This window comes from Podarcis melisellensis (assembly GCF_964234715.1).
Source record: "Podarcis melisellensis genome assembly, chromosome: 3".
Lineage (NCBI taxonomy): Eukaryota > Metazoa > Chordata > Lepidosauria > Squamata > Lacertidae > Podarcis > Podarcis melisellensis.
This window is the reverse complement of record NC_138530.1, coordinates 17,626,603-17,651,422: the sequence shown is the minus strand read 5'-3', so window position 1 is coordinate 17,651,422 and position 24,820 is coordinate 17,626,603. Positions and strand designations below refer to the sequence as shown.

The following is a 24,820-nucleotide window of genomic DNA, read 5'->3' as shown; positions in this document are numbered from 1 at the left end:
CCAAAACCTACAGCAGAAAACACCCAGAGATCAAAATCGTCAAAAGGCACCAAACTGAAGAAATCTATGAACAGAAAAAATATATAGAAACAGTAACTCAGTTCTAGTAAGCCAGAAGATTTCAAATGCCAGCAAGACCCCTCTGCTATTTTTGCTTTTATTTTGTATAAACGATAAAGCATTACCAGTCAGCTGATAAAAGAAGCCTTGCACCTCTTTTCTCTTGCGAAACTGAAGTTTATGTGCGTGTGCACATAGGATACAGTATAAAAAAATAGACTTTGTACGAGAGAGAGAGAGAGAGAGAGAGAGAGAGAGAGAGAGAGAGAGAGAGAGAGAGAGAGAGAAACGTTGGAGCCCTGTTAGAGACACCTACACCCCAGGAAATCTCTTTTTGCTGTGTAGGTGGAAGCACTGAGATGTGTTATCTCTAAAAGAGCAGTTTTGGGGAAACCTCCATCATCTTGTCATGCAGATAACAGTTCACAATTTTTCAGACAGAGCTGAGGGGATGGAAACTCAACAGTGACAACAGAAAGACACCTGTATGAAAAATGGAAAATGCCATCTCACACATCTCTGTTCTTAAATAGCAACGTATGCCAGAGCTTCGAAAGAGCAATGCCTGTCATTAATGCCTTAAGACTTAGCACTCAAGTGAAATTTCACTCTAGGCAACGTAGCCAATGCATCATTAACCAATTGAGCAGAGGGATCTCATTGAAAGGTTTTAAAAATACGTATCTCTAAGTACCTTGAGTACTTCTTCAAATATTTACTTATTTACAATCCTATCAGTTCAGAATGGCCCCAAACAGCTTAGGGATGTAACAAAGCCATGTTTTTAAAAACCTTTTCTCCCCACCAGTCGTCTCGGTCTGCCTGATCTGTATAGCTGCCATGAAAAATACACTTCATTCCCCCCACAGCATAACATCACATATTGCAAAATACATGTCCTTTTCCGCACAAAGATTAATGTTCGCACAGGAAAGTGTAAGACATAAAGCAAACTTGAGAGGTCATCTACCCTTTATTTTAGAGCTTTTCTGCATGATCACTCCCAGACAAAGGGAGACGGCCACCAGGAATGTATTTATTGAGCTCGGACTCCCCCACTCTCAGCTGCTTCCATGTGGTTCCCAGACAAGTATCCTGTACAGGCAGCATGCAGGGGCCAGACCTGCAAAGTTTCAGCAATGGAATGGTACAAACAGAATCTGCAACAAAATGTTGCGGTCTGGAGTGCTCCTGCTCAGGAACCCAGCCGCCAAGACCCTCTTCCAGAACATTCCAATTTTTATTTTGTACTTCTCTCACATCAGCTCCCTCGGCCAAGAAAGTGAGATGAGCGCCACAACCCCAGAGTCGTCTGCGACTGGACCTAACGGTCGGGGGTCCCTTTACCTTATGTTCAAGTCCACCTTCTCAGCCCTGAAGCAAGCTGGGAGAGTCTCCATCTACAAACCTAGCCTTCCTCACAGACTGCTGAGACCCTACCTAATTTACAGACCTAATAGGTATCTAAAGCCATTTGCACATAACAAAATATTTATTTTATCAAAGTAATGGTTGAACTGAAATACAATTAAGAAGAAGTATATTAATAGTGAAATAATTACTAAGCTCTAACTTAGAATGATTTTTTTTATTCTTAACAAACTTAATAATGCAAACACATTGGCATTTGGCAATAACTAAAGTTCCTTTAGAAACACAATTTACAAAGACTCATAGTCTAGTCTCTAGAAACTTGCTATAACATGAAATAATACTAGGTGTAAATATATGATGCAAACTACTAATAATTATAAATAGCAGAGTGTAGGCACCCAAATATAGAAATGAGCAAACCTGTGCTATTTTAGGGAGCAGGAGAGCAGGAAGGGTCCATTACTTAATGACAGGAGCCCACACAACACAAAACACTGCTGCTGTATGTAGGTTTTATTTTATTTGTTTTTTATCTTATATTTTGGAAATGTACATCCAGACTTTTTCCCCTTAAATTTTTTGGGGGGCCCCAAGAGAGTGGGGCCCTAAGCTATAGCTTGTTTAGCTTATACGTAAATCCAGCACTGGGTATGGGCCAAGGGTCTTCTGGCAGTTCTCTCATTGCGAGAAGTGAAGTTACAGGGAACCAGGCAGAGGGCCTTCTCGGTAGTGGCACCCACCCTGTGGATGAAACCCCCCCCCCATCAGATATCAAGGAAATAAACAACTATCTGATTTTTAGAAAACATCTGAAGGCAGCCCTGTTTAGGGAAGTTTTTAATGTTTGATGTTTTATTGTGTTTTTAATGTTCTGTTGGGAGCTGCCCAGAGTGGCTGGGGAGGCCTGGCCAGATGGGTGAGGTAAAATTTATTATTATTATTATTATTATTATTATTAGGTAAAGGTACCCCTGCCCGTTCGGGCCAGTCTTGCCAGACTCTAGGGTTGTGCGCTCATCTCACTCTATAGGCCGGGAGCCAGCGCTGTCCGCAGATACTTCCGGGTCACGTGGCCAGCGTGACAAGCTGCATCTGGCGAGCCAGCGCAGCACACGGAACGCCGTTTACCTTCCCGCTGGTAAGCGGTCCCTATTTATCTACTTGCACCCGGAGGTGCTTTCGAACTGCTAGGTTGGCAGGCGCTGGGACCGAATGACGGAAGCGCACCCCGCTGCAGGGATTCAAACCGCCGACCATGCGATCGGCAAGTCCTAGGCGCTGAGGTTTTGCCCACAGCGCCACCCGCATCCATTATTATTAATATTATTATTATTATTATTCCAAGGAGGAAAGTGGGTGGAACCATGTATGCCAAGTTAACCTCTTTTGCAGCACTCCAGCCATTTCCTCAAGGCACACAACATGGTACAGCCATATGCCGGACTGTTCACCCAACACCTATTTATGCTTAAAGCATTCTGAAGTGTTGACAATATTAAGAGATGCTTCTTCACAAGGTGGGAGGCAAGGAGTTCTCATAAGCATCTGCCTGGCTAGGACTAGGATGAGTGAAGCACAAAGTAAATATTCTTTTTCTTCTTTTCTGCATTGGCAAAACAGAAAATGTGTGTGTGTGTGTTTTTGTCAGCTACGAAAAGCAGTTTTTCTCTAGCAGATCATCAGCTCCACTGTCAATCTTGGCACAGCCTACTGGGCACCCAGATGTTTCGTATCAAGTCTGAAGAACTTCCATATGAAAAGAAGCCCGCCTTGCTGTATAGGCAACACCTGATTGCACTAAAGAGTAATCTGAGATTAATTTGCCAGAAAATGTTGAGAAGAGTACCAGATGCAGTTAGTGGTTCCCATAAATCACACGGACTTCATTTAAAACACAAATGTGATTCCAAATAAAAGTATAAGGCAAGATACATATTTATTTATTCTAAAAAATAAAAAGGTTCTACCGAGACAGGCCTTCAAGGTGATTTACAAGGCATTTTAAACAACACGAACATACACACAAAACTAGCTTCAGGGCTGATCCAAGACAGTTTTCTGCCTAAGGCAGAATACCAAACTGTGTCCCCCTCCCCAAGTCATGGGGTACTGTAATCAAGCTAGTTTGGCACCTGAAACAGAAAATCCCACAAGAGCCTCTCTCTGGGAGTATAAATACAACAATATTATATTGGACTTTCTAACATGATACTCAAGATCAGCTGCTACTGTCTACCAAATGGTAGGGATGGTCCTGAATGGCTAGTTTAAACAAAGCAACCAAAAATATGCTAGACAGATTTAATGAACTGAACATTTCTTTCTATCAAGGTATTGCTACTCGGGCTATCAAACTGAGAATTTTGAGACTGCAATCCTATGCACTTACTTGGGAGCAAGCCCCACTGAACTCAGTGGAACTTACTTCTGAGCAAATATGCATAGGCTTTGGCTTTGGCAAGTTGATTAAATGTGCGACTTTTTTAACAGCTTTAACTGATAGTGAAATAAAATCACTACATGTAGGGTGAGTTTTGAATGCATGAACTAGGATAGCATCATAATATGCAACAGGAAGTACAGTAATACTATCATGAGGAACTGAATGCGCCCACTGAATTAAACGTGGTAAAAATAAAATTTCAGTATAAGGAAATTGGGTCATGTAATATAACAGTGCAATGTAAAAGAAAGGGATGTCAGCATTTTTAAAAAGTGTTTGCAATTTATATCATTCTCTGTTCACACATTAAGCTCTTAGGTTGTAGGGCAGTTACTGTCAGAATGTTGACTTGCTGTATTAACAACTGCTAATCTTACAAAAAAGTTTATATTACAATGCGATAACGTACAGCTGGATTCTGGCCTCTATAGTTTTATGATCAGCCTTCAATTAAATGGGTACACAATGGAATCCTCTCCTGCTATGATGAGGTAAATTGGGAAATCAAAAGCAGTTTCTCTTAGTTCTACCGTTTCTTACAGCACAACCATCGGACACCTTGTTAAATAAAAATGCTATAGTGATCATGCTATCACCAGTGAATTCTGTTGTGAAAGATTTAGGCAGCAATCCTATACATACTTACCTGGAAATCCCACTGAGCTTGGTAAGACTTGCTTCTGAGCGGATAAGTGTTGTGGAATCTTCTTCAGCCTGAGGCAACCCTGGGTAGGATACAGTGGCGTAGCGTGGGTTGTCAGCACCCAGGGCAAGGCAAGTAATTTGCGCCCCCTAATCCATGGATTTGCGCCCCCTAACCTGTGGATTTGCGCCCCCTAACCCTAACCCCCAGATGTTGCGCCCGGTGCGACCGGCCCCCCCTGCACCCCCCACGCTATGCCACTGGTAGGACAGGGTGCAAAGGAGGCTAGAATAATGGATGTGGCTCTGCCCTTTGTACAGCAGATTACACCCCAGCCATGCAAAAAGACAGACGTTTCTACAAACATACAAATACACCTTCATTCTCTTTTCAGGCAAGCAAGCAGCATTATCCCTGTTCAAACACCTATTATCGTATAGCCTAATGGCAATCTTAATACTCAGGGTACCAATCTTTGTGAAACAAAAGTGGCCACACACACACCTGCCCAATAACACCGAAAAAGTATGGGTGGGGGATGACACAGCTAAATGAGGACTGAGTATGCTCTAAACTTTTAGCTGACTGTGTGAGTGAGGACAGAAAATAAGAAAGTATGTGGAATGGAATTTTTGGAAACCTGAATGCTTGTACTCAACACTGCAACATTTTGTTGCAGAGCCTTAAATGAGGACAACATTCCAAAAGTCTAATGAAGTGGACTCCAGTCATGAACTGTTTATGTCATAAAAACTCTGTTACTCTTTTTAACACTTATCTAAGTACAAGTCCCAATGAATTCAGTGTCGCAAACTTCTGAGTAGATATGAGTAGGATGTGCTGCAAGGTATCTAAATACTACTTGTTTTTGCTGCAACAGACTAGTGTGGCTACCCTTCTAGGTGACACTATTGGAGAAAGCTTTTTCTTCAAGCTTACAAAATGAAAAAGGCACACCTAGTTATTAGGAATCGTCAGTAACTGAAGTCACGCTTCACCCGCAGAATGAACTTTGTCTAAGCTTAAGAAAAGAATAGAGGCCTGCTATGAGGCATTTTTGAAAAACTTATTGTTTGCCACCCTCTTGTGGAAATGAAGGAAATTAGAACTTGTGTCAGAAAATGAGAGACTATTGATACATAATTGTCAAAAAAATAAAAAACCAGCAATATCAGCAAGAAAAACTGAGGAATGTAGTGTGGCCTAAGTGTTCATCTTGTTGGCCAAGATGTCCAAATCAGCTTCGATTGTACAACCTGAATTTGCCAGAATGTGATCAAATCGCACTTGAAAACACTGAGCACTGTAAATTATCTCACTAACACTTAAAAGAGTACTTGCCTGTCTTCTCCCGCTGCCTTCATAAGGACTGCAGCCTTATTTCCCAAGTTTCCAAGGTAGGCCTGACCATTAAACAGTGTGAGGCAGCTGATCTTGGTCGTCCTGTAAATGGTTGGGGTTTTTAGTTTATTAAAAACGTGTACCTTTACTTTCAGAGATAGGTGATTTGTGGTAATTTCTGCTGTGGGTGCCAATATAACTAGTAGCGCAATCCTTGCCAAGTCTGCTCAGAGCCAGTGTGGTGTAATGGTAAGAGCCATGGACTAAGACCTGGGAGAGCAAGGTTCAAATTAGCCCCCTTGTCGGTTCATGGTAACCTTCCTCACAGGGTTGTTGTGGGGGATTAAATGAGAAAGGAGAGAACCATGCCAAGCCACTTTTGAGCTGCCTGGAGGAAAAGGGGAGATAGAGATACAGTATGCATATAAAATAAAGTAAGTGAGGTGTTATGTACCAAGTTGAATAGGATCCAAAATGCAGCAGTCTGATTGGTCCTAGAACAATAGGATCCAAAATGCAGCAGTCTGAATGGTCCTGGAACAATGCAGCAGTATGATTGGTCCGCAGAAGCCACCCAATCCAGCTCCAGATGGAAGTGAATCCACAACCTGATTGGCCTACAGGTGAATCCCGGAATTAGCCAATCACATGCAGCCCATTGTGTAAATAATGTATATAAAGAAGATACTTTGGGGGAACTTTCATTCCTCCTCACCACTATGAGCTGAATAAAGAGCATGAAATCCACACTCGACTCCGAGTATATTTCATGAGGCCTGTTGAATTCCAGGGAAGTGGCGATAGGATTGCAGACTTATTTGGCCAACTTTTATTTCCTGCTACTGTGATAGGAAGCTACGAAGGTGAATAAGGCTACCTTAGCATTTAATAGGGTGGTATACAAATAACTGGGACACGGGTGGCGCTGTGGGTTAAAGCACAGAGCCTAGGACTTGGCGATCAGAAGGTCGGCAGTTCAAATCCCTGCGACGGGGTGAGCTCCCGTTGCTCGGTCCCTGCTCCTGCCAACCTAGCAGTTCGAAAGCACATCAAAGTGCAAGTAGATAAATAGGTACCGCTCCAGCAGGAAGGTAAACGGCGTTTCCGTGCGCTGCTCTTGTTTGCCAGAAGTCATGCTGGCCACATGACTCGGAAGCTGTACGCTGGCTCCCTTGGCCAATAAAGCGAGATGAGCGCCACAGCCCCAGAGTCGGTCACCACTGGACCTAATGGTCAGGGGTCCCTTTACCTTTACCTTATACAGATAATTTATTGTTGTTGTAAATATCAGCAATAATATAAATAAATATAAAAATGAAATTAATAATAATAAAAAACTGCACCTATACTTCCGGTTCCCAATTGAGCGAGCAGGGCAAGTAGCTGATGCAAAAGTCGTGGGCACCGGACACCAAAAACGCGAAGCTCCGCCCCTCCTCGTATTATCTTTCTGCCCCGCATACGGCGGGCTTCGAATGTGAACCGGAAGCGAGGGTCGTGGATGATACTTATCTGGATCCCCCCACCCTCTTTGCCTCTTCTGTATCAGTCGCGTTACTACGTCCTCTCTCCATCGAGGGTCTCTCCGCCTCCCTTCGTTCTGATTGGCTCTCATTCCGGCCAATCCCGAAATGGCTAGAACGCTTTGTGCGGCTGCGCGGGACGGTTTGAATATTTTTAAATGTTTCTTCCCAGTTATGGTGGACGCGGCAGCTTCCATGGCTTCGCCGGCTACCGGGGCAGCCGCAGAGCTTTCCGCGCGCGCACAGTGAGTAGTCGCAGCTGAGGAGGGAGGGAGGCGAGGCTCGTTCCCTTCCCAGGGTTTCATCGCGGGCCTGAAATCTGAAAGGATGTGGGAGGGTGTGGGGGAGGTGGCGGGGTAAATTGCACTCTGCACGTGCACAGAGGTCGTGGCAGTGAGGCTCCGCGCTGCCTGTGCGTACTCTGAGTTTAAAAATGGAAAGCGTATTGCTGGCGGTCAACAAAAGAGGTTTAAAGACTGTCTCAAGGCAAATCTTAAAAAAATGTAGTACAGTGGTACCTCGGGTTAAGTACTTTATTCGTTCTGGGGGTCTGTTCTTAACCTGAAACTCTTCTTAACCTGAAGCACCACTTTAGCTAATGGGGCCTCCTGCTGCTGCGGCGGCGCCGCCAGAGCATGATTTCTGTTCTCATCCTGAAGCAAAGTTCTTAACCCCAGGTACTATTTCTGGGTTAGTGGAGTCTGTAACCTGACGCTTCAGAAATATTACCTCGGGTTAAGAACTTTGCTTCGGGATGAGAACAGAAATCGTGCTCCGGCGGTGCGGCAGCAGCAGGAGGCCCCATTAGCTAAAGTGGTGCTTCAGGTTAAGAACAGTTTCAGGTTAAGAACAGACTTCCAGAACAAATTAAGTTCTTAACCCGACAACTCGGAGTTCTTAACACTGACAACTGGGAAACACTGGCCTGTGAGTGCTCCAGTTTGAGAACAGCCTTTACCAAAGGTGTCATGGGCTTTGAAGACACTCGAACTCAGGACACAAGGGAGAAATGTGCTAAGAGGAAAGCACACTTGGCAAATCCACACCATGATCAGTTCCCACCCAGAAACCAATGTCCCCACTGCTAGGTTTAGACCACAGCGCCACCCGCATCTAGTGGCAGTCCTAAATGTCATGGGTCAAAGAGTGTGATAAAATACTTTAATGGTAAGAGTTGTCAAGCAACAGGTGATTGATTTAGCCCACCCCTTCAATTAAAGAAAGGAATCCCCTAGTAGGTTCCAGGAGGCACATAGTGACAGTTCCATACAGGCCTAGCTACAGATTATTATTATTATTATTAATATTTGTATAGTACCCTTCATCCAAATATCTCAGGATGGTTCACAGCATAAAGATGACATTCTAGAGCTTCAGTGCCAAGTGAAAAGGTTGGGTATATTGTGCCTAAGCACCAAACTTTAATTAATGTGGCTGCTGCTCATGTTTTCACTTTCATTCAGAGCCAGTTTCAGGTTTTTCAGGTTCTGTTTAGGTTGGTGGATACTGGTGGCCCTCCCTTACCTTGACAGTTTGGAGCCACCAATTTAGCCCTAGTCTGTGGTCAGGGGAAGGGGGAAGAGATCAGGCACCTGTATCTTTGAAGGGGTCTGTGAAAGCACTATGGGATACAGTGCCGGACCCATTCAAATGCTGCTAAACTGCCATATTGTGTTAAATACTGATATGATGCTGTCTGCTTTGTTTCACAGAATGTTTGAAACTCTCATACAGAACTACAGCGGTGATGACCCACTTGATCCTTGGTATAGGTTAGTCTTTCCTCTGGCTGCCCTCTTATCTTTTCTAGATTTATTCAAGTTATTTTATAACCACAAACAAAAAAGTACAGTGGTACCTCTGGATGCGAACAGGATCCGTTCCGGAGCCCCGTTTGCATCCAGTAGTGAATGCAACCCACGTCTGTGCTGATTGCGATTTGCCGCTTCTGCGCATGATGTCATTTTGAGTGCATGTGCAAGCGGCGAAACCCGGAAGTAACACACTCTGTTACTTCCGGGTCGCTGCAGTGCGCAACCCAAAAATACTTATCCTGAAGCTACTTCAGCCTGAGGTATGACTGTACTAACAAAAAAGACCAATTACTCCAACTAAAGCTAAATAATAACACCAGATCTAAAATCATGACTACCACATTTCTCTAAATGGAGATCAGAGAGATGCCTGTACATCTGAAAGTAAACCATATGAAATAAAAACCCTCCACAATGATTAGAAATGATCAAGATATTCTTGCCCCTTAGAGACCTGTAGCTTGTGTTACTTTTCTGCAATAACTAAATCCCAAAGGTTTTTATATCATAAGGATGCAGTCAGATTTTTAAAAAATGCTTTCCACTGTTTTGCTATAGAGATCCTGGCAGCATCCATGTTAACAGCTCCTTTTGGTGAAATGTCTTCATAGTGTCTGGCCACATATTTAGTAGGGATTCTAACTATACTGTAAGGCAGCCTTTCCCATCCTTGGGTGTCCAGCTGTTTTTCAGCTACCTTTTCCATTATCCCTGGTAATTGGCCATGCTGGCTGGGGCAGATAGGAGCTGTAGTTCGACAACATCTGGGGATCCAAGATTGGGAAACGCTGCTGTAAGACATACAATTGATCAGTTCCTCTTTTTAGGTATTTTCAGTGGGTTGAAGGTCTATCAGGAGTAGAAGGGAGACAAAAGCACCTGCTGTACTTGCTGGAGCGGCTTGTGAAAATATTTTTAAGTGACAAGAGGTACCAGCACGACACAAGATTCATCAACTGCTGTGTGACGTTTGTACGTATACAGAATAGATGCACAATTTATTAAAACTTTGCACATGCTGAACAGTATTTTTTTTAAGTTGTTGTTTTGGATTGATGTAAGTAGCCTTAAATTATATAATTATAAGTTGGCATATAATTTTGTTTGCATTAAAAGAATCTGAATTATTGTACCTTTGGATTGTGTAATGTTTAACCTGATGTTTATTGATATTCAGTGAAAGTCCTGTTTATCTGGTTAGTTAGCAATTAAAAGGAATGTCAGAGTGTGGGGGTATCTTTTAGTGCAGGGGTGAGTATCCTGTCACCTTCCAGATGATGCTGGACTCCAACTCCTATTGCCCTGACCATTGTCAATGCTGGCTGGTGCTGATGTAAATTTGAGTCCAGCAACGTCTCTAGGTCTGAACATTCACCATCCCTCTTTGGATGGCAACCTGGAGACCTCCTGACCCCCTCATCCTCTCCAATCTCCTGTGATGTGTCACAAGTGTTTTCTTCTGTGTGAACCAAGACACAATCAAAGTTTCACTTGGCCCTTTACTATAACCAAGCCCAAGCAGATAGCTCTTGTACCACACGTTCTGCTGCACGCCTGCTCTGAATATGTAGCAAAACTCTCCTTTTACCCTGTGAAGCTGCTTTTTACGAAGTCACATCATCAGGGGAGGTTCGGAGCTCAATAGCAGAGCATCTGATTTGTATGCAAGAAGTCCCAGATTCAGTCCCTGGCACCTCCAGGTAAGACTGGAAAGAATTCCTGCATAATAATAAATTTTATTATTTATACCCTGCCCATCAGGCTCCTATGTCATGTATGCTCTAACTGGGATTCCTGCATTGCAGGGGGTTGGACTAGATGACCCTCAGGATCCCTTCCAAGTTTACAATTCAATGATTCTATGAAGCCCTGCAGAATCGCTGCCAGTCAGGGTAGCCAGTGCTGAGCTAGATGGACTTGGTATAAGGCAATTTACTTTTTCTATTGGTCCATCTCATTATTGTCCATTCATGCCATTTAAAAAAAATAGTGATATGGTTGCAAAGTAGTCTGCTTTTGCTGGCAGCAGCTCTCCAGACTTTCTGACAGGGATCTTTCTCCACACCTGCTGACAGAGATCTTTTTAACCAGGCATACCAGGAAATGAACTGGATACCTTCTTCCACTTGGCCAGGTGATAGAGATGGCCTTGTCTGTAGGGCTTGGTGTTCTCCCACTGTGTACTTCAACTTGTTGTTGTTGTTGTTTAGTCATTTAGTTGTCTCCGACTCTTCGTGACCCCATGGACCATAGCACGCCAGGCCCTCCTGTCTTCCACTGCCTCCCGCAGTTTGGTCAAACTCATGCTGGTAGCTTCGAGAACACTGTCCAACCATCTCTGTCGTCCCCTTCTCCTTGTGCCCTCCATCTTTCCCAACATCAGGGTCTTTTCCAGGGAGTTTTCTCTTCTCATGAGGTGGCCAAAGTACTGGAGCCTCAGCTTCAGGATCTGTCCTTCCAGTGAGCACTCAGGGCTGATTTCCTTCAGAATGGATAGGTTTGATCTTCTTGCAGTCCTTGGGACTCTCAGGAGTCTCCTCCAGCACCATAATTCAAAAGCATCAATTCTTCGGCGATCAGCCTTCTTTATGGTCCAGCTCTCACTTCCATACATCACTCCTGGGAAAACCATGTACTTCAACTACTGATGCCTATTCCTTGGCTTGTACAAGGGAGTGAGCAGCTGAGGTGTAGAATGGACAAGAAGAGATTGAAGAGCCCTTTACTCTCTTCTTGGTTCATGTGGTCATGAATCAATGAGTGGCCTTTCGGTCACTTATGCTCAATTCAAAATTGAACTAGTTGCTACCCAGATGAGTAGCTTGTCTTGAAAGATGTTTTCACACTCATAGAAAGATAGTTTTCAAATAGCGATGGTAGTGTTGGTTTTCTTGTCCTTGCTTTTATAATGGAACATTATTGTTACTAAGCTGACTTCACTTTATTTTAAATGAATGTTAATGTGCATATGTCTATATCTCCTCTAGGCCGACTTCATTGATAAGCCGAGCAATTTTTTTGACTATTTGTGCAGCCAAGGGGTTGGTAGCAAATCATCCCTTCTGTATTGTGCTTGGGCTCAGAAGCTTGGCTTGCAAGGAAATATATCTCATGCAAGCGCTGTTATTCAAAAGGGTATTCAGAATGGAGCAGAACCAATTGAGAAGCTGCATCAACAGTACAGGTATGTCTATATTTGGCCTGTGATTGACAAACTGATTTTGTAAAGTAAAGACAGTGGAGTCCAAGGGGAAGAACCTCTAGTTTGGGGCAGAATGTGCCCCTCCAGGTCTTTTTGTTTGGCCCCCAGCCCCCTTCCCAGGACACACCTATCACAGCTCCTGTGGGTGGCTTTTGATGGGTGGGTCAGAGGGAAAGTGGGTAGAGCAGCAAATGTAACTTTTACCTGCTCTGTAGACTAGGTTCGACACACATTCAGAGACCCCTCTCTATGCTCCATCCAAGAAAACAAGGGGCATCACAGTTTGGGTACACATTCCAACCAGGCAAAACTCAAGGTGCAAAGGACGGCTATGAGCTGGGGGGAAAGGGTGGGGCCTGGGGATAGTTCTGAGGCCCAAATAGAGAGGACTTTTGAGGCTGCATTTGGCCCCCTGGGCCTGAAGTTCCCCACCCCTGTTGCGGAGGAAAGTAATAATAATAATAATTTTTATTTATACCCCGCCCTCCCCGGCCAGAGCCGGGCTCAGGGTGGCTAATGCCAGTAAAACTGCAATAAAAACATAATAGGGAAGAAGAAAAACCCAATTTAAAATACAGGTTAAAATACAATTTAACATGCAGCCTCATTTTAAAAGTAGGCCATAGATCAAAACCATAAGGGTCAACTGAGTCCAAACCAAAGGCCTGGTGGAACAGCTCTGTCTTGCAGGCCCTGCGGAAAGATGTCAAATCCCGCAGGCCCCTAGTCTCTTGTGACAGAGTGTATATAGGTATATGCTGAGATTTTTTCAAGCCTCAGGTGTTGTCTGATTAAGTGTGAGCTGGAAAACTTGGAATTACAGATTCAAAGACCTTATGCGCTTCTTTGTTAAAAAATAAAATAAAAGCTGCATCTCTTGACAGTGGTGAGGCTGAAAACGAAGCTTAAGAGTTAAAGGCTTTAAAACTCTAATTGGCACGTGAGGTATGTGTTGTGCTTGGTGATAACGAGACTATGTAGGCGATTAGGGAATAATTTCATCGTAACCAACTTTAGAAAACTGCTGTTGTGTGGCCTTTTAAGCTGTCTTTGCTGTGATCTTTAAACTTCAACTTGAGCTTTTAAATTAAATCTTATTTGATACAGAAGTATTTGACTTCTTAACCTTCCATCGCCAATGCTAGTTACGGTCTCTTCTCTTCCACCTAGATTTTTGCAGAGTTGCTTACCTCAGAATCAAATTTCAAATCACGGTAGGTTTACTTTCTACACTTTCAATGTAATAATCTTATGACTTGCTTTTTAAGAATTTAATTTAGTAATGTCAGAATTCCTGAAAATAAACTTGAGGATCACACCCTTCAAAGAGGGAACTGAAATGATGCTAATGTAAAACCTTTGTGCCTCTGCCTGATGGCACCGCACATTGTGGCATTGTCTCCAAGGACTCTGGAAAATCTTCACAATCTACTGGTTCTGTATTGGGGCGGAACTGATGGGTGGCTGTCCTCTGAAACAAAGAGTTGGATTTTTGTCCTGTGAACGAAGAGAGTTTGCTGTGTATGTTCAAGGGCAGAGGAACACAGAAAGCTCCCTTATGCTAAGCCAGGCCACTGGTTCAGCCAGTTCAGTATTGTCTGCACGGACTGTTAGCAGCTTTCCAGGATTTCAGATGGAGTTCTGTCCCATAACTAACTGGTGATTCTGGGTATTGACTCTGGGATCTCCTACCTGCAAAGCAGATGATGTAACACTGAGCTGTAGTCCTTCCACACACTTGCCGAGGTATCATGTTTGTGGACAAAAATGGTCAGAACTGGACTAGGACACATGTTTTGGACTGGAGAAAAAGTGCCGGTTAAGTGAGAGTGTGCCCAGTGGAAAGAAAATAAAGGAATGAGGAAAAAGAGCTCTGCATAAATACAATAGCTTGGATCCCAAGCTAGGTTAACTTAGGGAAGGGTAGCTTTCCATTCCCTCCTCTCCCCTGCAACCATCTGGGAACCCTGAAAATTCTTTCCAGAAAGTTGGGTGGCCCTCCTAGATAGTGTGGAGTGGGACACAGGAGGATAGAAAATAGCCTCCAATTGCTCAGTTTCGCGTGATTCCCCTGGACGTCCCCATTGCTTCGCTCTACATTGCTATGGTGCAATGGCATTGTTGAACTTCTTTTGTAGACAGAGATGACAGAAGCTCATTTTATGCATTCTATTCTTGCCTGTTTTTTGCCTTCAACCAGTGAAAGAGATAAGATTGTAATCTAAATCTCTACTTGTTTGAAGTGGTATTGCTGTTCTGGTGCATTCTACACTGAACACTTTTAATGTAGAGAAACAGACCAGGTTCTAGAAGCCAGTCATTTCCCCATCATCATCTTGTGGAAGTAGTCTTAGATCAGGGATGGGGAAACCTGTGGATCTGGATGTTCTTGGACTATAGCTCTCACCATCCCTGATAATTAGCTGTGCTGGCTGGGGCTGGTAGGAGTTGGAGCTTGAGATCATCTGGAAGGCTACAGGTTCCCCATCCCTTCTTTTATATGTGAACTGTCTTTAATGATCAGCATCCATTCTTGGTTTCTCTCGTGGTATTTTTTCCTCCTGTAGTTGGCGTTCTGCAGCCTCTTAATCCCCAAATGTCAAATCAGATGGCTCCTAAAGAAGGCCCAGTCTGTGCTAATCAAAATCAGGTACAGTAGAACCGCAACTCGTTACGTGATTGCAGCTTTGAACAGGTGGCAGGAATATAAGTGGAGAATGGGGGGAACAGTTGGAAGAGGTTGTCCGAGATCTTGTAATATCTCCTGAAGGCCCCATTAAATCTCACATGACCTTCCCAGGGCCCGTTAAGCAAAGCAGAGGGCTTAAAAAAAAACTCTTTCCAATCTAGGTTTTCCTGCCACAGAAAGTTTTTAAACCCTCTGCCTTGCTTACTTGGCTCTGGGAAGGTCACATGAGGCCTCTGTTTATTATTGTTATTTATTAAGTTTGTATCTTCTTCCGCTGCCCTGTTCCTTGTCTTTTCAGCCCTGTGCTAAAAGAATCCTCAAACTGAATTTCCTCTCCTATTTTCTAGAATCCAGTGAATTCTGAACAACAGCCCATCATCTGTAGGGAACAAGAAAAAATGTAAGTAACTGTAAGTTACATTCGCAACTTGAAGGTTCATGCTTAAATGGCTTGGGTCATGTATATTTGAATGTGCATCTTTGCCTTGTCTCTTGAGTCCAGGGGAAAACTCTGCTTTCCCTGCTAAGCTTTCCCTAGTTAGAAACAGTAAAGCTGATTTTTTTCATTGGTAGACTCATTGTATAATACATTTCCAAAGGAGATCTGCCTTGTTCCTGCCCTAACTTCTTATTGACATTTTACCTCATTTTTACCCTAACATTTGGTAAGGGAGCGGGTTACAAGGTACTACCCTTTATCATCACAACCAATCCCAATTCATTTTTTAACCTGATTTGTGTTTCGTTAAACACAAAGGCCTCTTTGCTTAGGATGGTGCCGCCTCTTTTGGTTTTTCAAATGATTGGAGATCTCCATTCAATGAAAGTTTTCATTGGAGCCGCTTTCAGACCCCCTTCCTTATGGGTCTTCAGAGCAGTCCCTGCTCGCTCCTACAGCATGAGCAGGAACTACTCTGAAGGTTGCTGACGAATGTGTAACTAACTAGTTGGGAAAGTAAAGGCAGCAACCCAAAAAAATAGCTGGGGAGGAGGGTGGGGGAAGTCCACCCTGCCAAGGCGATGGCCTTTCAGGCAAAGGAGCCGTCTCTGAGCAGTGGACTTCTCCCTCGGCTATTTCTAAGGTTCAGCCTTCATTTCCCCCCTATGTCCAGTCTTGCCGATGAAGGCGGCACTGTCTCTATTCATTTACATGGAGCTGGGGTGGGAAATAACATCTCTGAAAATACCTATATTGGGCCTGTCACAGCTATAATACTCTATGGAGTTCTGGAATTGAAGGGCCAGCCTATTTTGTTTTAGACAGCACTGGGGAAGGCTTGTTTTCTTTGTAGGTCTGAATGCTGCGACTTGCTTTGGTATTTGGGCTTTCTCCAAAGTGAATGCACATTTCTAGTAGGCTAGACTGAACAAGGGGAGAGACAAACCCAAGAGCACCCTATGAAAGTCTCCTTTCCCAAAAGACTCTTTTGGCATTTGAATTGGTGTTGTCTAGAGGCTGGCGCTGTTAATCACAGATTGCTTGTTGGTATTACCATTTATTGGCTTCATGATAGAATAGGATGTTGCTTGTTTGTGTTTAAATGGTCTCTCTTGTTTTTTGAGTGTTGCGTGCTGTTTTGGGTACCCTTGGGCAGAGACTGCGCCAATAGTTGCTGTAAAGAAACTTGTCACTTCTTTTCCTCCACAGGGAACAGCCTAGATATGTCACCACTATTTCCAGGTCAGAAATCCTACCAACTCCATCCAATCCTAACCTTGAGCAGAAGGTCATGTACGACAAGAACCTTCTCATCTGTGAAGGTTCTGAACTGTGCTTTGAAGAAGTCAGAGCGAATGCGCATTTTAAAAAGGCTGAGCAGCTGAAAAGGAACAAAAAATGGGGTAATTGCAAGTTAAGACTTCCAGCTAATCTTGCTCCAGAGCCTGAAGGCAGAGTTGCAAGACATTTTAAAATTAGACAAAACATGCAGCTACACTAGACTGGACCCAGGCTAAACTAGTTGCACTTTGTGTCACATTGAAATAAATGGGGCATAATTTTCACATTTATGATCTTAGTAATAGCTGAAAACACCGTGGCAGTGGGAAGCTAACCATTACAATTCCTGTCCCTTCCTGATTTTCCTAAAAGTTCTCAGATATGGCAACTTATCCAAAGTAACTCATTCAGTTTTTGTGTGTAGATGTATTCTATATCCTTGGAGACCTTAACATATTCAGAATTAACAAGTATTTTGACACCTTGTCTGTCATCCTGGCTTCTGTCCTGGCCTCTATCTTTTCCTGTTTTTTCAGAGTTGCTAAGTTTCCTTTTATAATAGCTATTAACAATTTATAATAGTAGTTATTTATAATAGCTATTAACAATAACCAAAGAGAAAGTGGGAGAGAGATACTGCCTCCCTCCATACTAAAAGAATATTCATATAGATGCTTTGCTTTCTGCAATATGGCATTTGACATTCAGAGGATGATGAGAGAGAATTTTTGAAGAAGAAGGAAAATGACCTCCTTGAGCTACAGAAACTACAGCAGAGGCTAGATCAGCTCTCCCAGACATCATCAACATCCCAGAAAACTGTAGCACAGCCATCTACTTGGCAATCCCTTCAAAGCTCCACAGTGGTATGTATGTTTGTGATACTGTATACTATATTGGCATTCTTTTAAATATTCATTCTCTGCGTTATTAACATCAAAATGTCACTTGGTTGAAAAATATGCTTTGAAAGTGCTGACTTCCTCGCCTCTCTCACCCTTGGGGAGCAGCAGAGACTCCACGCCAGGACCCATAGCTGCCCCCCTCCTCATTAACTGCTCTAGTGAGATCCCCCCCCCATATCTATTTGTACCAGTTAAAACTAAGCAACTGCATCCTCAAGACGCTGTTAAAACAGAGCTCATGAATTAATGAGCTTGGCTAGCATTTCATTGATTGATTAGATAAACTGCAAAAATGTGAACCTAAAGGTATTTTCAGTAGTTGCTCTCCAACTCCAAGCCTATATAAGCTTTCCAAAATCCAAGTCAGTGCTATGCGTATTTGTTATTTAGTGAATATATTACTTTACGGAGTTGGCCCACTAGCCAGTCTCGCCTAGTATTGGGAGCAGCGGCTCTCCCAAGTTCTTCCCACAATCTCTGCTTGAGTTGGAAATAGTATCTGAGACCTTCTCCAAGCCAAAGCAATGTGCTGTAGCCCTGGCTCCTTTGGTTAGACAGTGGGTTTTATTTCAGTTGGGCTGGTGGGGGAAGCTAACCTGGTACCCTGCAGATGATTATTGGACTATAGCTCCCATTAGCCACAGCCAGTGGACAGGGGTGTTGGGAGTTATAGTACAACAGCATCTAGAAGGCACTGTATTGGCCACATCTGACTTCAAGTTAATAAGATAGGAATGAGGAACCAATCTCGCTCATCATCCGTGTCTATTTCCCATGCTGACTGGGGCTGATGGACAGCAATACCTATTGGTCCTGCAAAAAATAGTTTTGTTTGAATGGCCTAACTTTCAAAACTTGTATGTCCTTCCTGTGTTAAAACACATTTCTACTCTTAAGTCTCAGGGCATGATGAGAAACATATTTAAATTATTTAAAAATTCCTTAAAGCTTTAAACCCATTCTAAGTTTTTTAAAATATGCACAATTTTCATACTAACGCTTCTGTCTTGAAATGCCATAGGTTGCTGGGCAGTGTCAGAAATGCATTCAAACATTGTGTACGTTTTTCCTTGCCTAAATGTTGTTTTTCTTCACTTTTTAAGGGTGACCCGTACGTACAAACCTGTGCAGCTCAGGGTCAGCCAGAGTGGGCAGTACCTTCCCTAGCTGGATATCTACAAAAGTCTCTGAATTTGGGGACAGAACATCAGAGTTTGGCATCAGGTTCTTCGGCTTCGCAGCTGGTAGGAAATCGGCAGCAAATATCAGTTTCCGATGAGATTTCGGTGGGTGGTGCTTCAGCTACACAACCAGTCAGGAATTTCCAGCAACAACCAGCCTTGGTTTCTGCATCGACCATACCCAGCGGAAAGGCTGCACCCAAAGCAAAACTTGATCTTGAAGATTGTGAGAATAGTCTGCACAGATTTCAAGTCAGCTCTGATGATCAGCCGCCCCAGAAACGTGCTATCCTCTCCAACGATTACCATCATGCAGAGCAGTAAGTGAAAACTAGGCCTCTTAATGCCTGTCTCCATTGTTTTCCCCCTAGTTTTTCTTTCAACTAGGTGAGGGGAACTTGGAGTGCCTTCCTTGAGGGGGATTATTTGTGAAGACATGCTATGGCAGGCATAGGCAAACTTGGCCCTCCAGATGTTTTGGGACTACAACTCCCATCATCCCTAGCTAACAGGGCCAGTGGTCAGGGATGATGGGAACTGTAGTCTCAAAACATCTGGAGGGCCGAGTTTGCCTATGCCTGTTGCTATGGCATTTTGGGGCAGACCTAAAACCACCCTGCTCCTTTTCAACAGATGGCTCTGTCATAAATTTTAAAAGAAAGCCATTCGCTTCCTTTCACCCATCTCTCATTTTGAGCACTCACTCAAATATGTTGTTCATATTTCACTACCTGTTTTTGACCTTGTAAGAATTAGGTTGCCTTTAACCGATACTGGAGAACTTAACACGTTGGCTTTTCTGTGCAGGCACTTGGACACATCTCATCAGAAACTGCAACACTCCGCAGAAATGAGAGATGGTAATAATCTGCTCTCTTGCACTCTTTGTAATACTCTGTGAGCCCTCTAACATAGCAGGCTGTTGAGCTATACTCAAAAGTCTCCTACTTTATCTTACAGGCAGTGAGTGGCCTGTAGTTCAGCTGTGTTGAGGCTCCATGATAGACTCCATCTACTGTAAGGGCTTCGTGGCCACAGAGCAAACATGCTCATGAATCATTGCATAACACTGGAAAGCCCAGTATGGTGTAGGACTAAGGACAGAAGGTTGCAGGTTCCAATCCCCATGTAGCCATGAAGCACAATGGGTTGACACTGGACCAGTCACATCAGCTATTTTCATGTATGTAATTATTGCGTAGAGGAAGGGCAACTGGACCCCACGGCCCCATCAGCATCTCATGCAGGCACCATACACTCAAACACATACCCTGGCCAGTATATTCTTAAGTAGAACATGAGAAAGGGCCAGCTAAGTGTATGCAGGCAGCTAGGACTCTCTTGGGCAGGGACTCTGGTGTTCTGAAGCACCTACAAACGTGTGAATACATAAGCTCTCATCACACCGATGTGGGAAGGTGTGGCTGGCATGGCAGCATCAGTTGTGTGCCTGATTCTGCCTCATCCATGTGATGATTGTAGCTCCGCTTCTATCTCAGCTTCACAGGGTGGCTGTAAAGATAGGAGTGGAAGAGAGGGGGAAGTCTGAGGTGGCAGGGAGAGAAGTATTTTTTGATGCCATGAGCACTTTAGAGGAAGGGTGAGATATAAATGTCACACACAAAAATACACTTTTTAAAAAATAATAATTTTTATTAAGTTTCTTACAGATATAACACCAATCACAACAAAAGAAAAACGGGGGGAACAACAAAAAAAGTCAAGTTAACAAATATAAACAAAAAAGAGAGTAAAAACAAGGTACCAGTAAATACCTAAACACCTAAACAACACAAAATAATTAATTATCTAGACTAATAATAATAATAATTAATAAATTTTATTTATATCCCGCCCTCCCCAGCCGGGCTCAGGGCGGCTAACAACAATAAAATAGTACAACATTCTAAAATCATTCATTATAAATTTCAAATCAAATTGATGGGCAACCATTGAGCTAGAGTTCTGTGAAGATTGCCAAAGGCGGGAGTCAGGCTGTGCCCTGGCCAAAGGCCTTGTGGAACAGCTCTGTCTTTCAGACCCTGCGGAAAGATGTCAACCTCATAAACATATTTTGGGCTTCCTCTGAGCCCTCCCATCTGAATTTCCTTGTAATTAAAATGTAGCAGTTTTCTGATAATCATTTTTTAAAAACACAATATTCCAATTAAAATAAAATTTCTTAACTTTCCTTAAAGTTCTAAATCTTATTTATTTAATTAACTCTGAATTTTTTCATAGGCCAATTTTGGTACCTTCAAGTAATTTCTAATTTTTAATATCACAGTATTTATTCAAATAGTCCTTAAATTCCTTCCACTCTTCTTGGTATTCCTCTTCTTTTGGTCACGGATTCTTCTAGTAAGGTCAGCCAACTCCATATATTCCATCATTTTCATCTGCCATTCTTCCACAGTTGGTAGTTCTTGTGTTTTCCATTTCTTGGCTATTAAAATTTGAGCAGCAGTTGTGGCATACAAAAATAACTTTACATCTTTCTTGGGCAGTTCAGAACCTATTATTCCAAGGTGAAAGGCCTCTGTTTTTTTTTAAATCAATGTATATTTCAACATTTTTAAAAATTCATTATAAATCTTTTCCCAGAAGTCTCTCACCTTGGAACATGTCCACCACACGTGATAAAAGGTACCTTCCTTTTCTTTACATTTCCAACATATATTATCACAACTGTGATAAATATTAGCTAATTTAAACGGAGTTAAATACCATCTATACATCATTTTCATTATATTTTCCTTTAACATCGTACGTGCAGTAAATTTTACCCCTTTCTTCCTAAGCCTCTCCCAATCCTCCATCATTATATTATGTCCTACATTTTGTGCCCAATCAATCACAACCAATTTAACTTGTTCATCCTTTGTATGCCACTCCAACAACAGATTATACATTTTTAGACATGTTTTTAACATTAGTATCTTAACAATTCCGTCTCCAATTTGGTTTTTTCTGTTGCAAAACCATTTCTCTTATCAATCTTGAATAATTCATTAATTTGATAGTATTGAAGCCAATTCACCTTGTCTTTAATTTGTTCAAACGGTTTTAATTTACAGCCTTCTCGGTCCTCTATCAATAAATCAGAGTATCTCAACCCTTTGTTTTCCATATTTAACTTTTTTGGGGCCTGTGCTTCCATTGGAGAGATCCATTTGGGTGTTTTTCGTAGTAAAAGATCTTTATATCTACTCCAAACATTGTATAGCGTTTTCCTAATTATATGATTCTTGAAACCACTATTATCCAATCCCTCCGAATCCAGGATATCTTCATTGTCTAATTGTAGTCTTTAATCCATCAGAAGGCCGCAGCTTCAAAACATATCTTCAAATGTGGCAGGGAAAACCCCCCTCTTTCTCTCACTTCAGTAAGCAATTTATATTTAATTATAGGTTTTTTCGCCTGCCAGATAAACTTTGACAACTCCTTCTGCCATTCTTTAAAACATTTAATAATATCAATAATTAGTAGAGTTTGAAACAAGAACAACATTTTCAGCAGTACATTCATATCAATCACCAATATTCAGCCCATAAGTGTGAGTTTTAGATTTGTCCATCTCTCTAATTCTCTTTTAATTTCATTCCCTAGTTTTACATAATTGTCCTTATATAAGTTCTTCGCCGTTAAATTTACCCCTAAGTACTTAACTTTTTTCGAAAAGGTCAGGCCTGTCTTTTCTATAAAAATTCTCTTTTCATCATTGTCCATTTCCCCCCCTAAAACTTTTGTTTTGCTCTTATTTAATTTGAATCCTGCCACCTGCCCAAACTCCTGAATCATCTCCAGTGCTTTTATTGCACTGGTTTTTGGATCCTGTAAAGTTAAAACCAAATAATGAGCAAAGGCATTTAATTAATACATTTTGGATCCTACTACAATGCCCTTAGCCTCCTCTTCTTTCCTCAACATATTTAGCAAAACCTCCAGAACCGAAATAAATAACAGAGGGGAGAGTGGACACCCTTGCCTGGTTCCTTTCTCAATTCTAATTTCCTCTGATACCACATTGTTAACAATAATTTTAGCTTTCTGCTCAGAATAGATCGCCTTGATACTATTTAAGAATTCTTGACCAACCTCAATTCTTTCTAAATTTCTTTCCATAAAAAGCCAAGAGATATTATCAAAGGCCTCCGCGTCAATAAACATTAATAAAGCTATACAATTTCTTTTAGCTTCTAATCTTTCCAATATATCAAATTCCTAATATCATATTTCATGTGTCGTCCAGGCAGAAATCCTACCTGGTCCTTATGAATATACTCTGTTAAGACCTTCTTCAATCTATTAGCCAGAATATTTGCAAAAAAATTATAATCCACATTAAGTAATGAGATTGGTCTGTAATTTTTAACATCCGATCTATCATGGTCTAATTTCGGTATCAGGGTTATATGAGCATCTTTCCAGGTTTCAGGTGCTTTCTTCCCTCTTAAAATCTTACTACACACATCTGCCAATGGTTGAATTAGCTAATCTTTCAGAGTTTTGTAATATTTGGCTGATAACCCATCTGGTCCTGGGGCTTTGCTAGTTTCATCTGATTTATAGCTGTCTCAACTTCCTGTCTAGTAATCAAACCATTGAATAGGAGTCTTTTATCTGTGGGAATTTTCTGCAATTCATTTGTATTAAGAAATTGCTCAATTTTATCCTTGTCTTCTTTACCTTTTTTGTACAGTTGTTTAAAATATTTCTGAAAACATTTCCTTATGTCTGCAGGGTTTTCAACAGATTTCCCATCAGATGCAATATTTGTAACTGTATTCTGTTTCTGTCTCTTTTTTAATTGCCAAGCCAACAATTTCCCACACTTATTTGTAGATTCAAAGTTCCTCTGTTTAATTGTTTTTATTTTCCATTCTATTTCTTGATTTATGATTTGAGAAAATTGAATTTGCAAAGCTTTAATTTCTTTTTGTATCTGTTGGCTCTTTGGCATTGCTCTCAAATTCATCTCTTTTTCTTTTATTTGAGACAGAATTGTTTCTTTATTTTCATTCTGTATCTTTTTCTTTATCGAATTCTATTGTATGAGGAAACCTCTCAGTACAGCTTTACTAAGCATCCCAAATGACTCGTTTCTACCTCTGTATTCATATTTAATTCAAAATAATCTCTTAGAGTATTTTGGACCTTGCCAATCATCTGTTCATTCCTCAACAACTCATCATTCATCCTCCATCTGAAGGAATCCTGCAGACATAATTTCATTTCCAAAAACACTGCATTATAATCAGAACAAGTCTTAGGACAAATTTGACTTTTACAGACCCTAGGGACCAGATCTCTAGAAATCCATAAATAGTTGATTCTCAAAAATGTTTGGCTTGAATTTGAGGGGGGAAAGTATAATCTCTTTCTGTAGGATTCCATAACCTCCATATATCTGACAAGTCATATTTATCCATCATATAAAAAAAATAAAATTGGAAGTTTTTGTTCTTGTGACATCCATAAATGTTGAGGCTACCCCATTCAGGTCACCCATTAAAATCAATCTGTAATCCAAATAGTCTGTAAGTCTTGAGTCCAAATTTTTTAAAATTCCACTTTACCATCATTTGGTGCATAGATTCCCAATAAAAGAAATTTATCGCCTTGTGCTGTAATCTCAACAGCAATGTATCTCCTCTCCTCATCCTTACATCAACTTGAGGTTCCATTTTTCTTTAACCTAGAAAATCACCCCTCTTTTTTTAACTTTGTTCAATGAAATAAATTCCTGTCCAAGTTTCTTATTCTGTAAAATATTTCTATGAAGTCTAATAACGTGTGTTTCCTGTAATCAGATTACATCCAAATTCTGTCTTGCCAAAACGTGATGAACTTGGCTCCTTTCTCGAGGAGAATTTAACCCATTCACATTCTAGGAGCAAATTTTTAAAGCCATCCTGATTT

At 41.8% G+C, this 24,820-nt stretch overlaps 1 protein-coding gene across 1 annotated transcript in view; it reads left to right on the top strand.

Annotated features, from left to right (window-relative positions):
- The first annotated feature begins 7,477 nt into the window (after positions 1 to 7,477).
- BUB1 (BUB1 mitotic checkpoint serine/threonine kinase) overlaps positions 7,478 to 24,820 on the top strand; it is a 30,968-nt gene continuing 13,625 nt past the window's right edge. The window contains exons 1-12 of the mRNA XM_081904732.1: positions 7,478 to 7,629; positions 9,097 to 9,156; positions 10,026 to 10,170; positions 12,186 to 12,382; positions 13,571 to 13,614; positions 14,968 to 15,050; positions 15,437 to 15,489; positions 16,738 to 16,931; positions 17,518 to 17,675; positions 18,818 to 19,215; positions 19,703 to 19,755; positions 22,203 to 22,283. Of these exons, the coding sequence (XP_081760858.1) occupies positions 7,493 to 7,629; positions 9,097 to 9,156; positions 10,026 to 10,170; positions 12,186 to 12,382; positions 13,571 to 13,614; positions 14,968 to 15,050; positions 15,437 to 15,489; positions 16,738 to 16,931; positions 17,518 to 17,675; positions 18,818 to 19,215; positions 19,703 to 19,755; positions 22,203 to 22,283 (1,603 nt within the window). The 5' untranslated portion in view covers positions 7,478 to 7,492. The remainder of the gene's footprint in view (positions 7,630 to 9,096; positions 9,157 to 10,025; positions 10,171 to 12,185; positions 12,383 to 13,570; positions 13,615 to 14,967; positions 15,051 to 15,436; positions 15,490 to 16,737; positions 16,932 to 17,517; positions 17,676 to 18,817; positions 19,216 to 19,702; positions 19,756 to 22,202; positions 22,284 to 24,820) is intronic.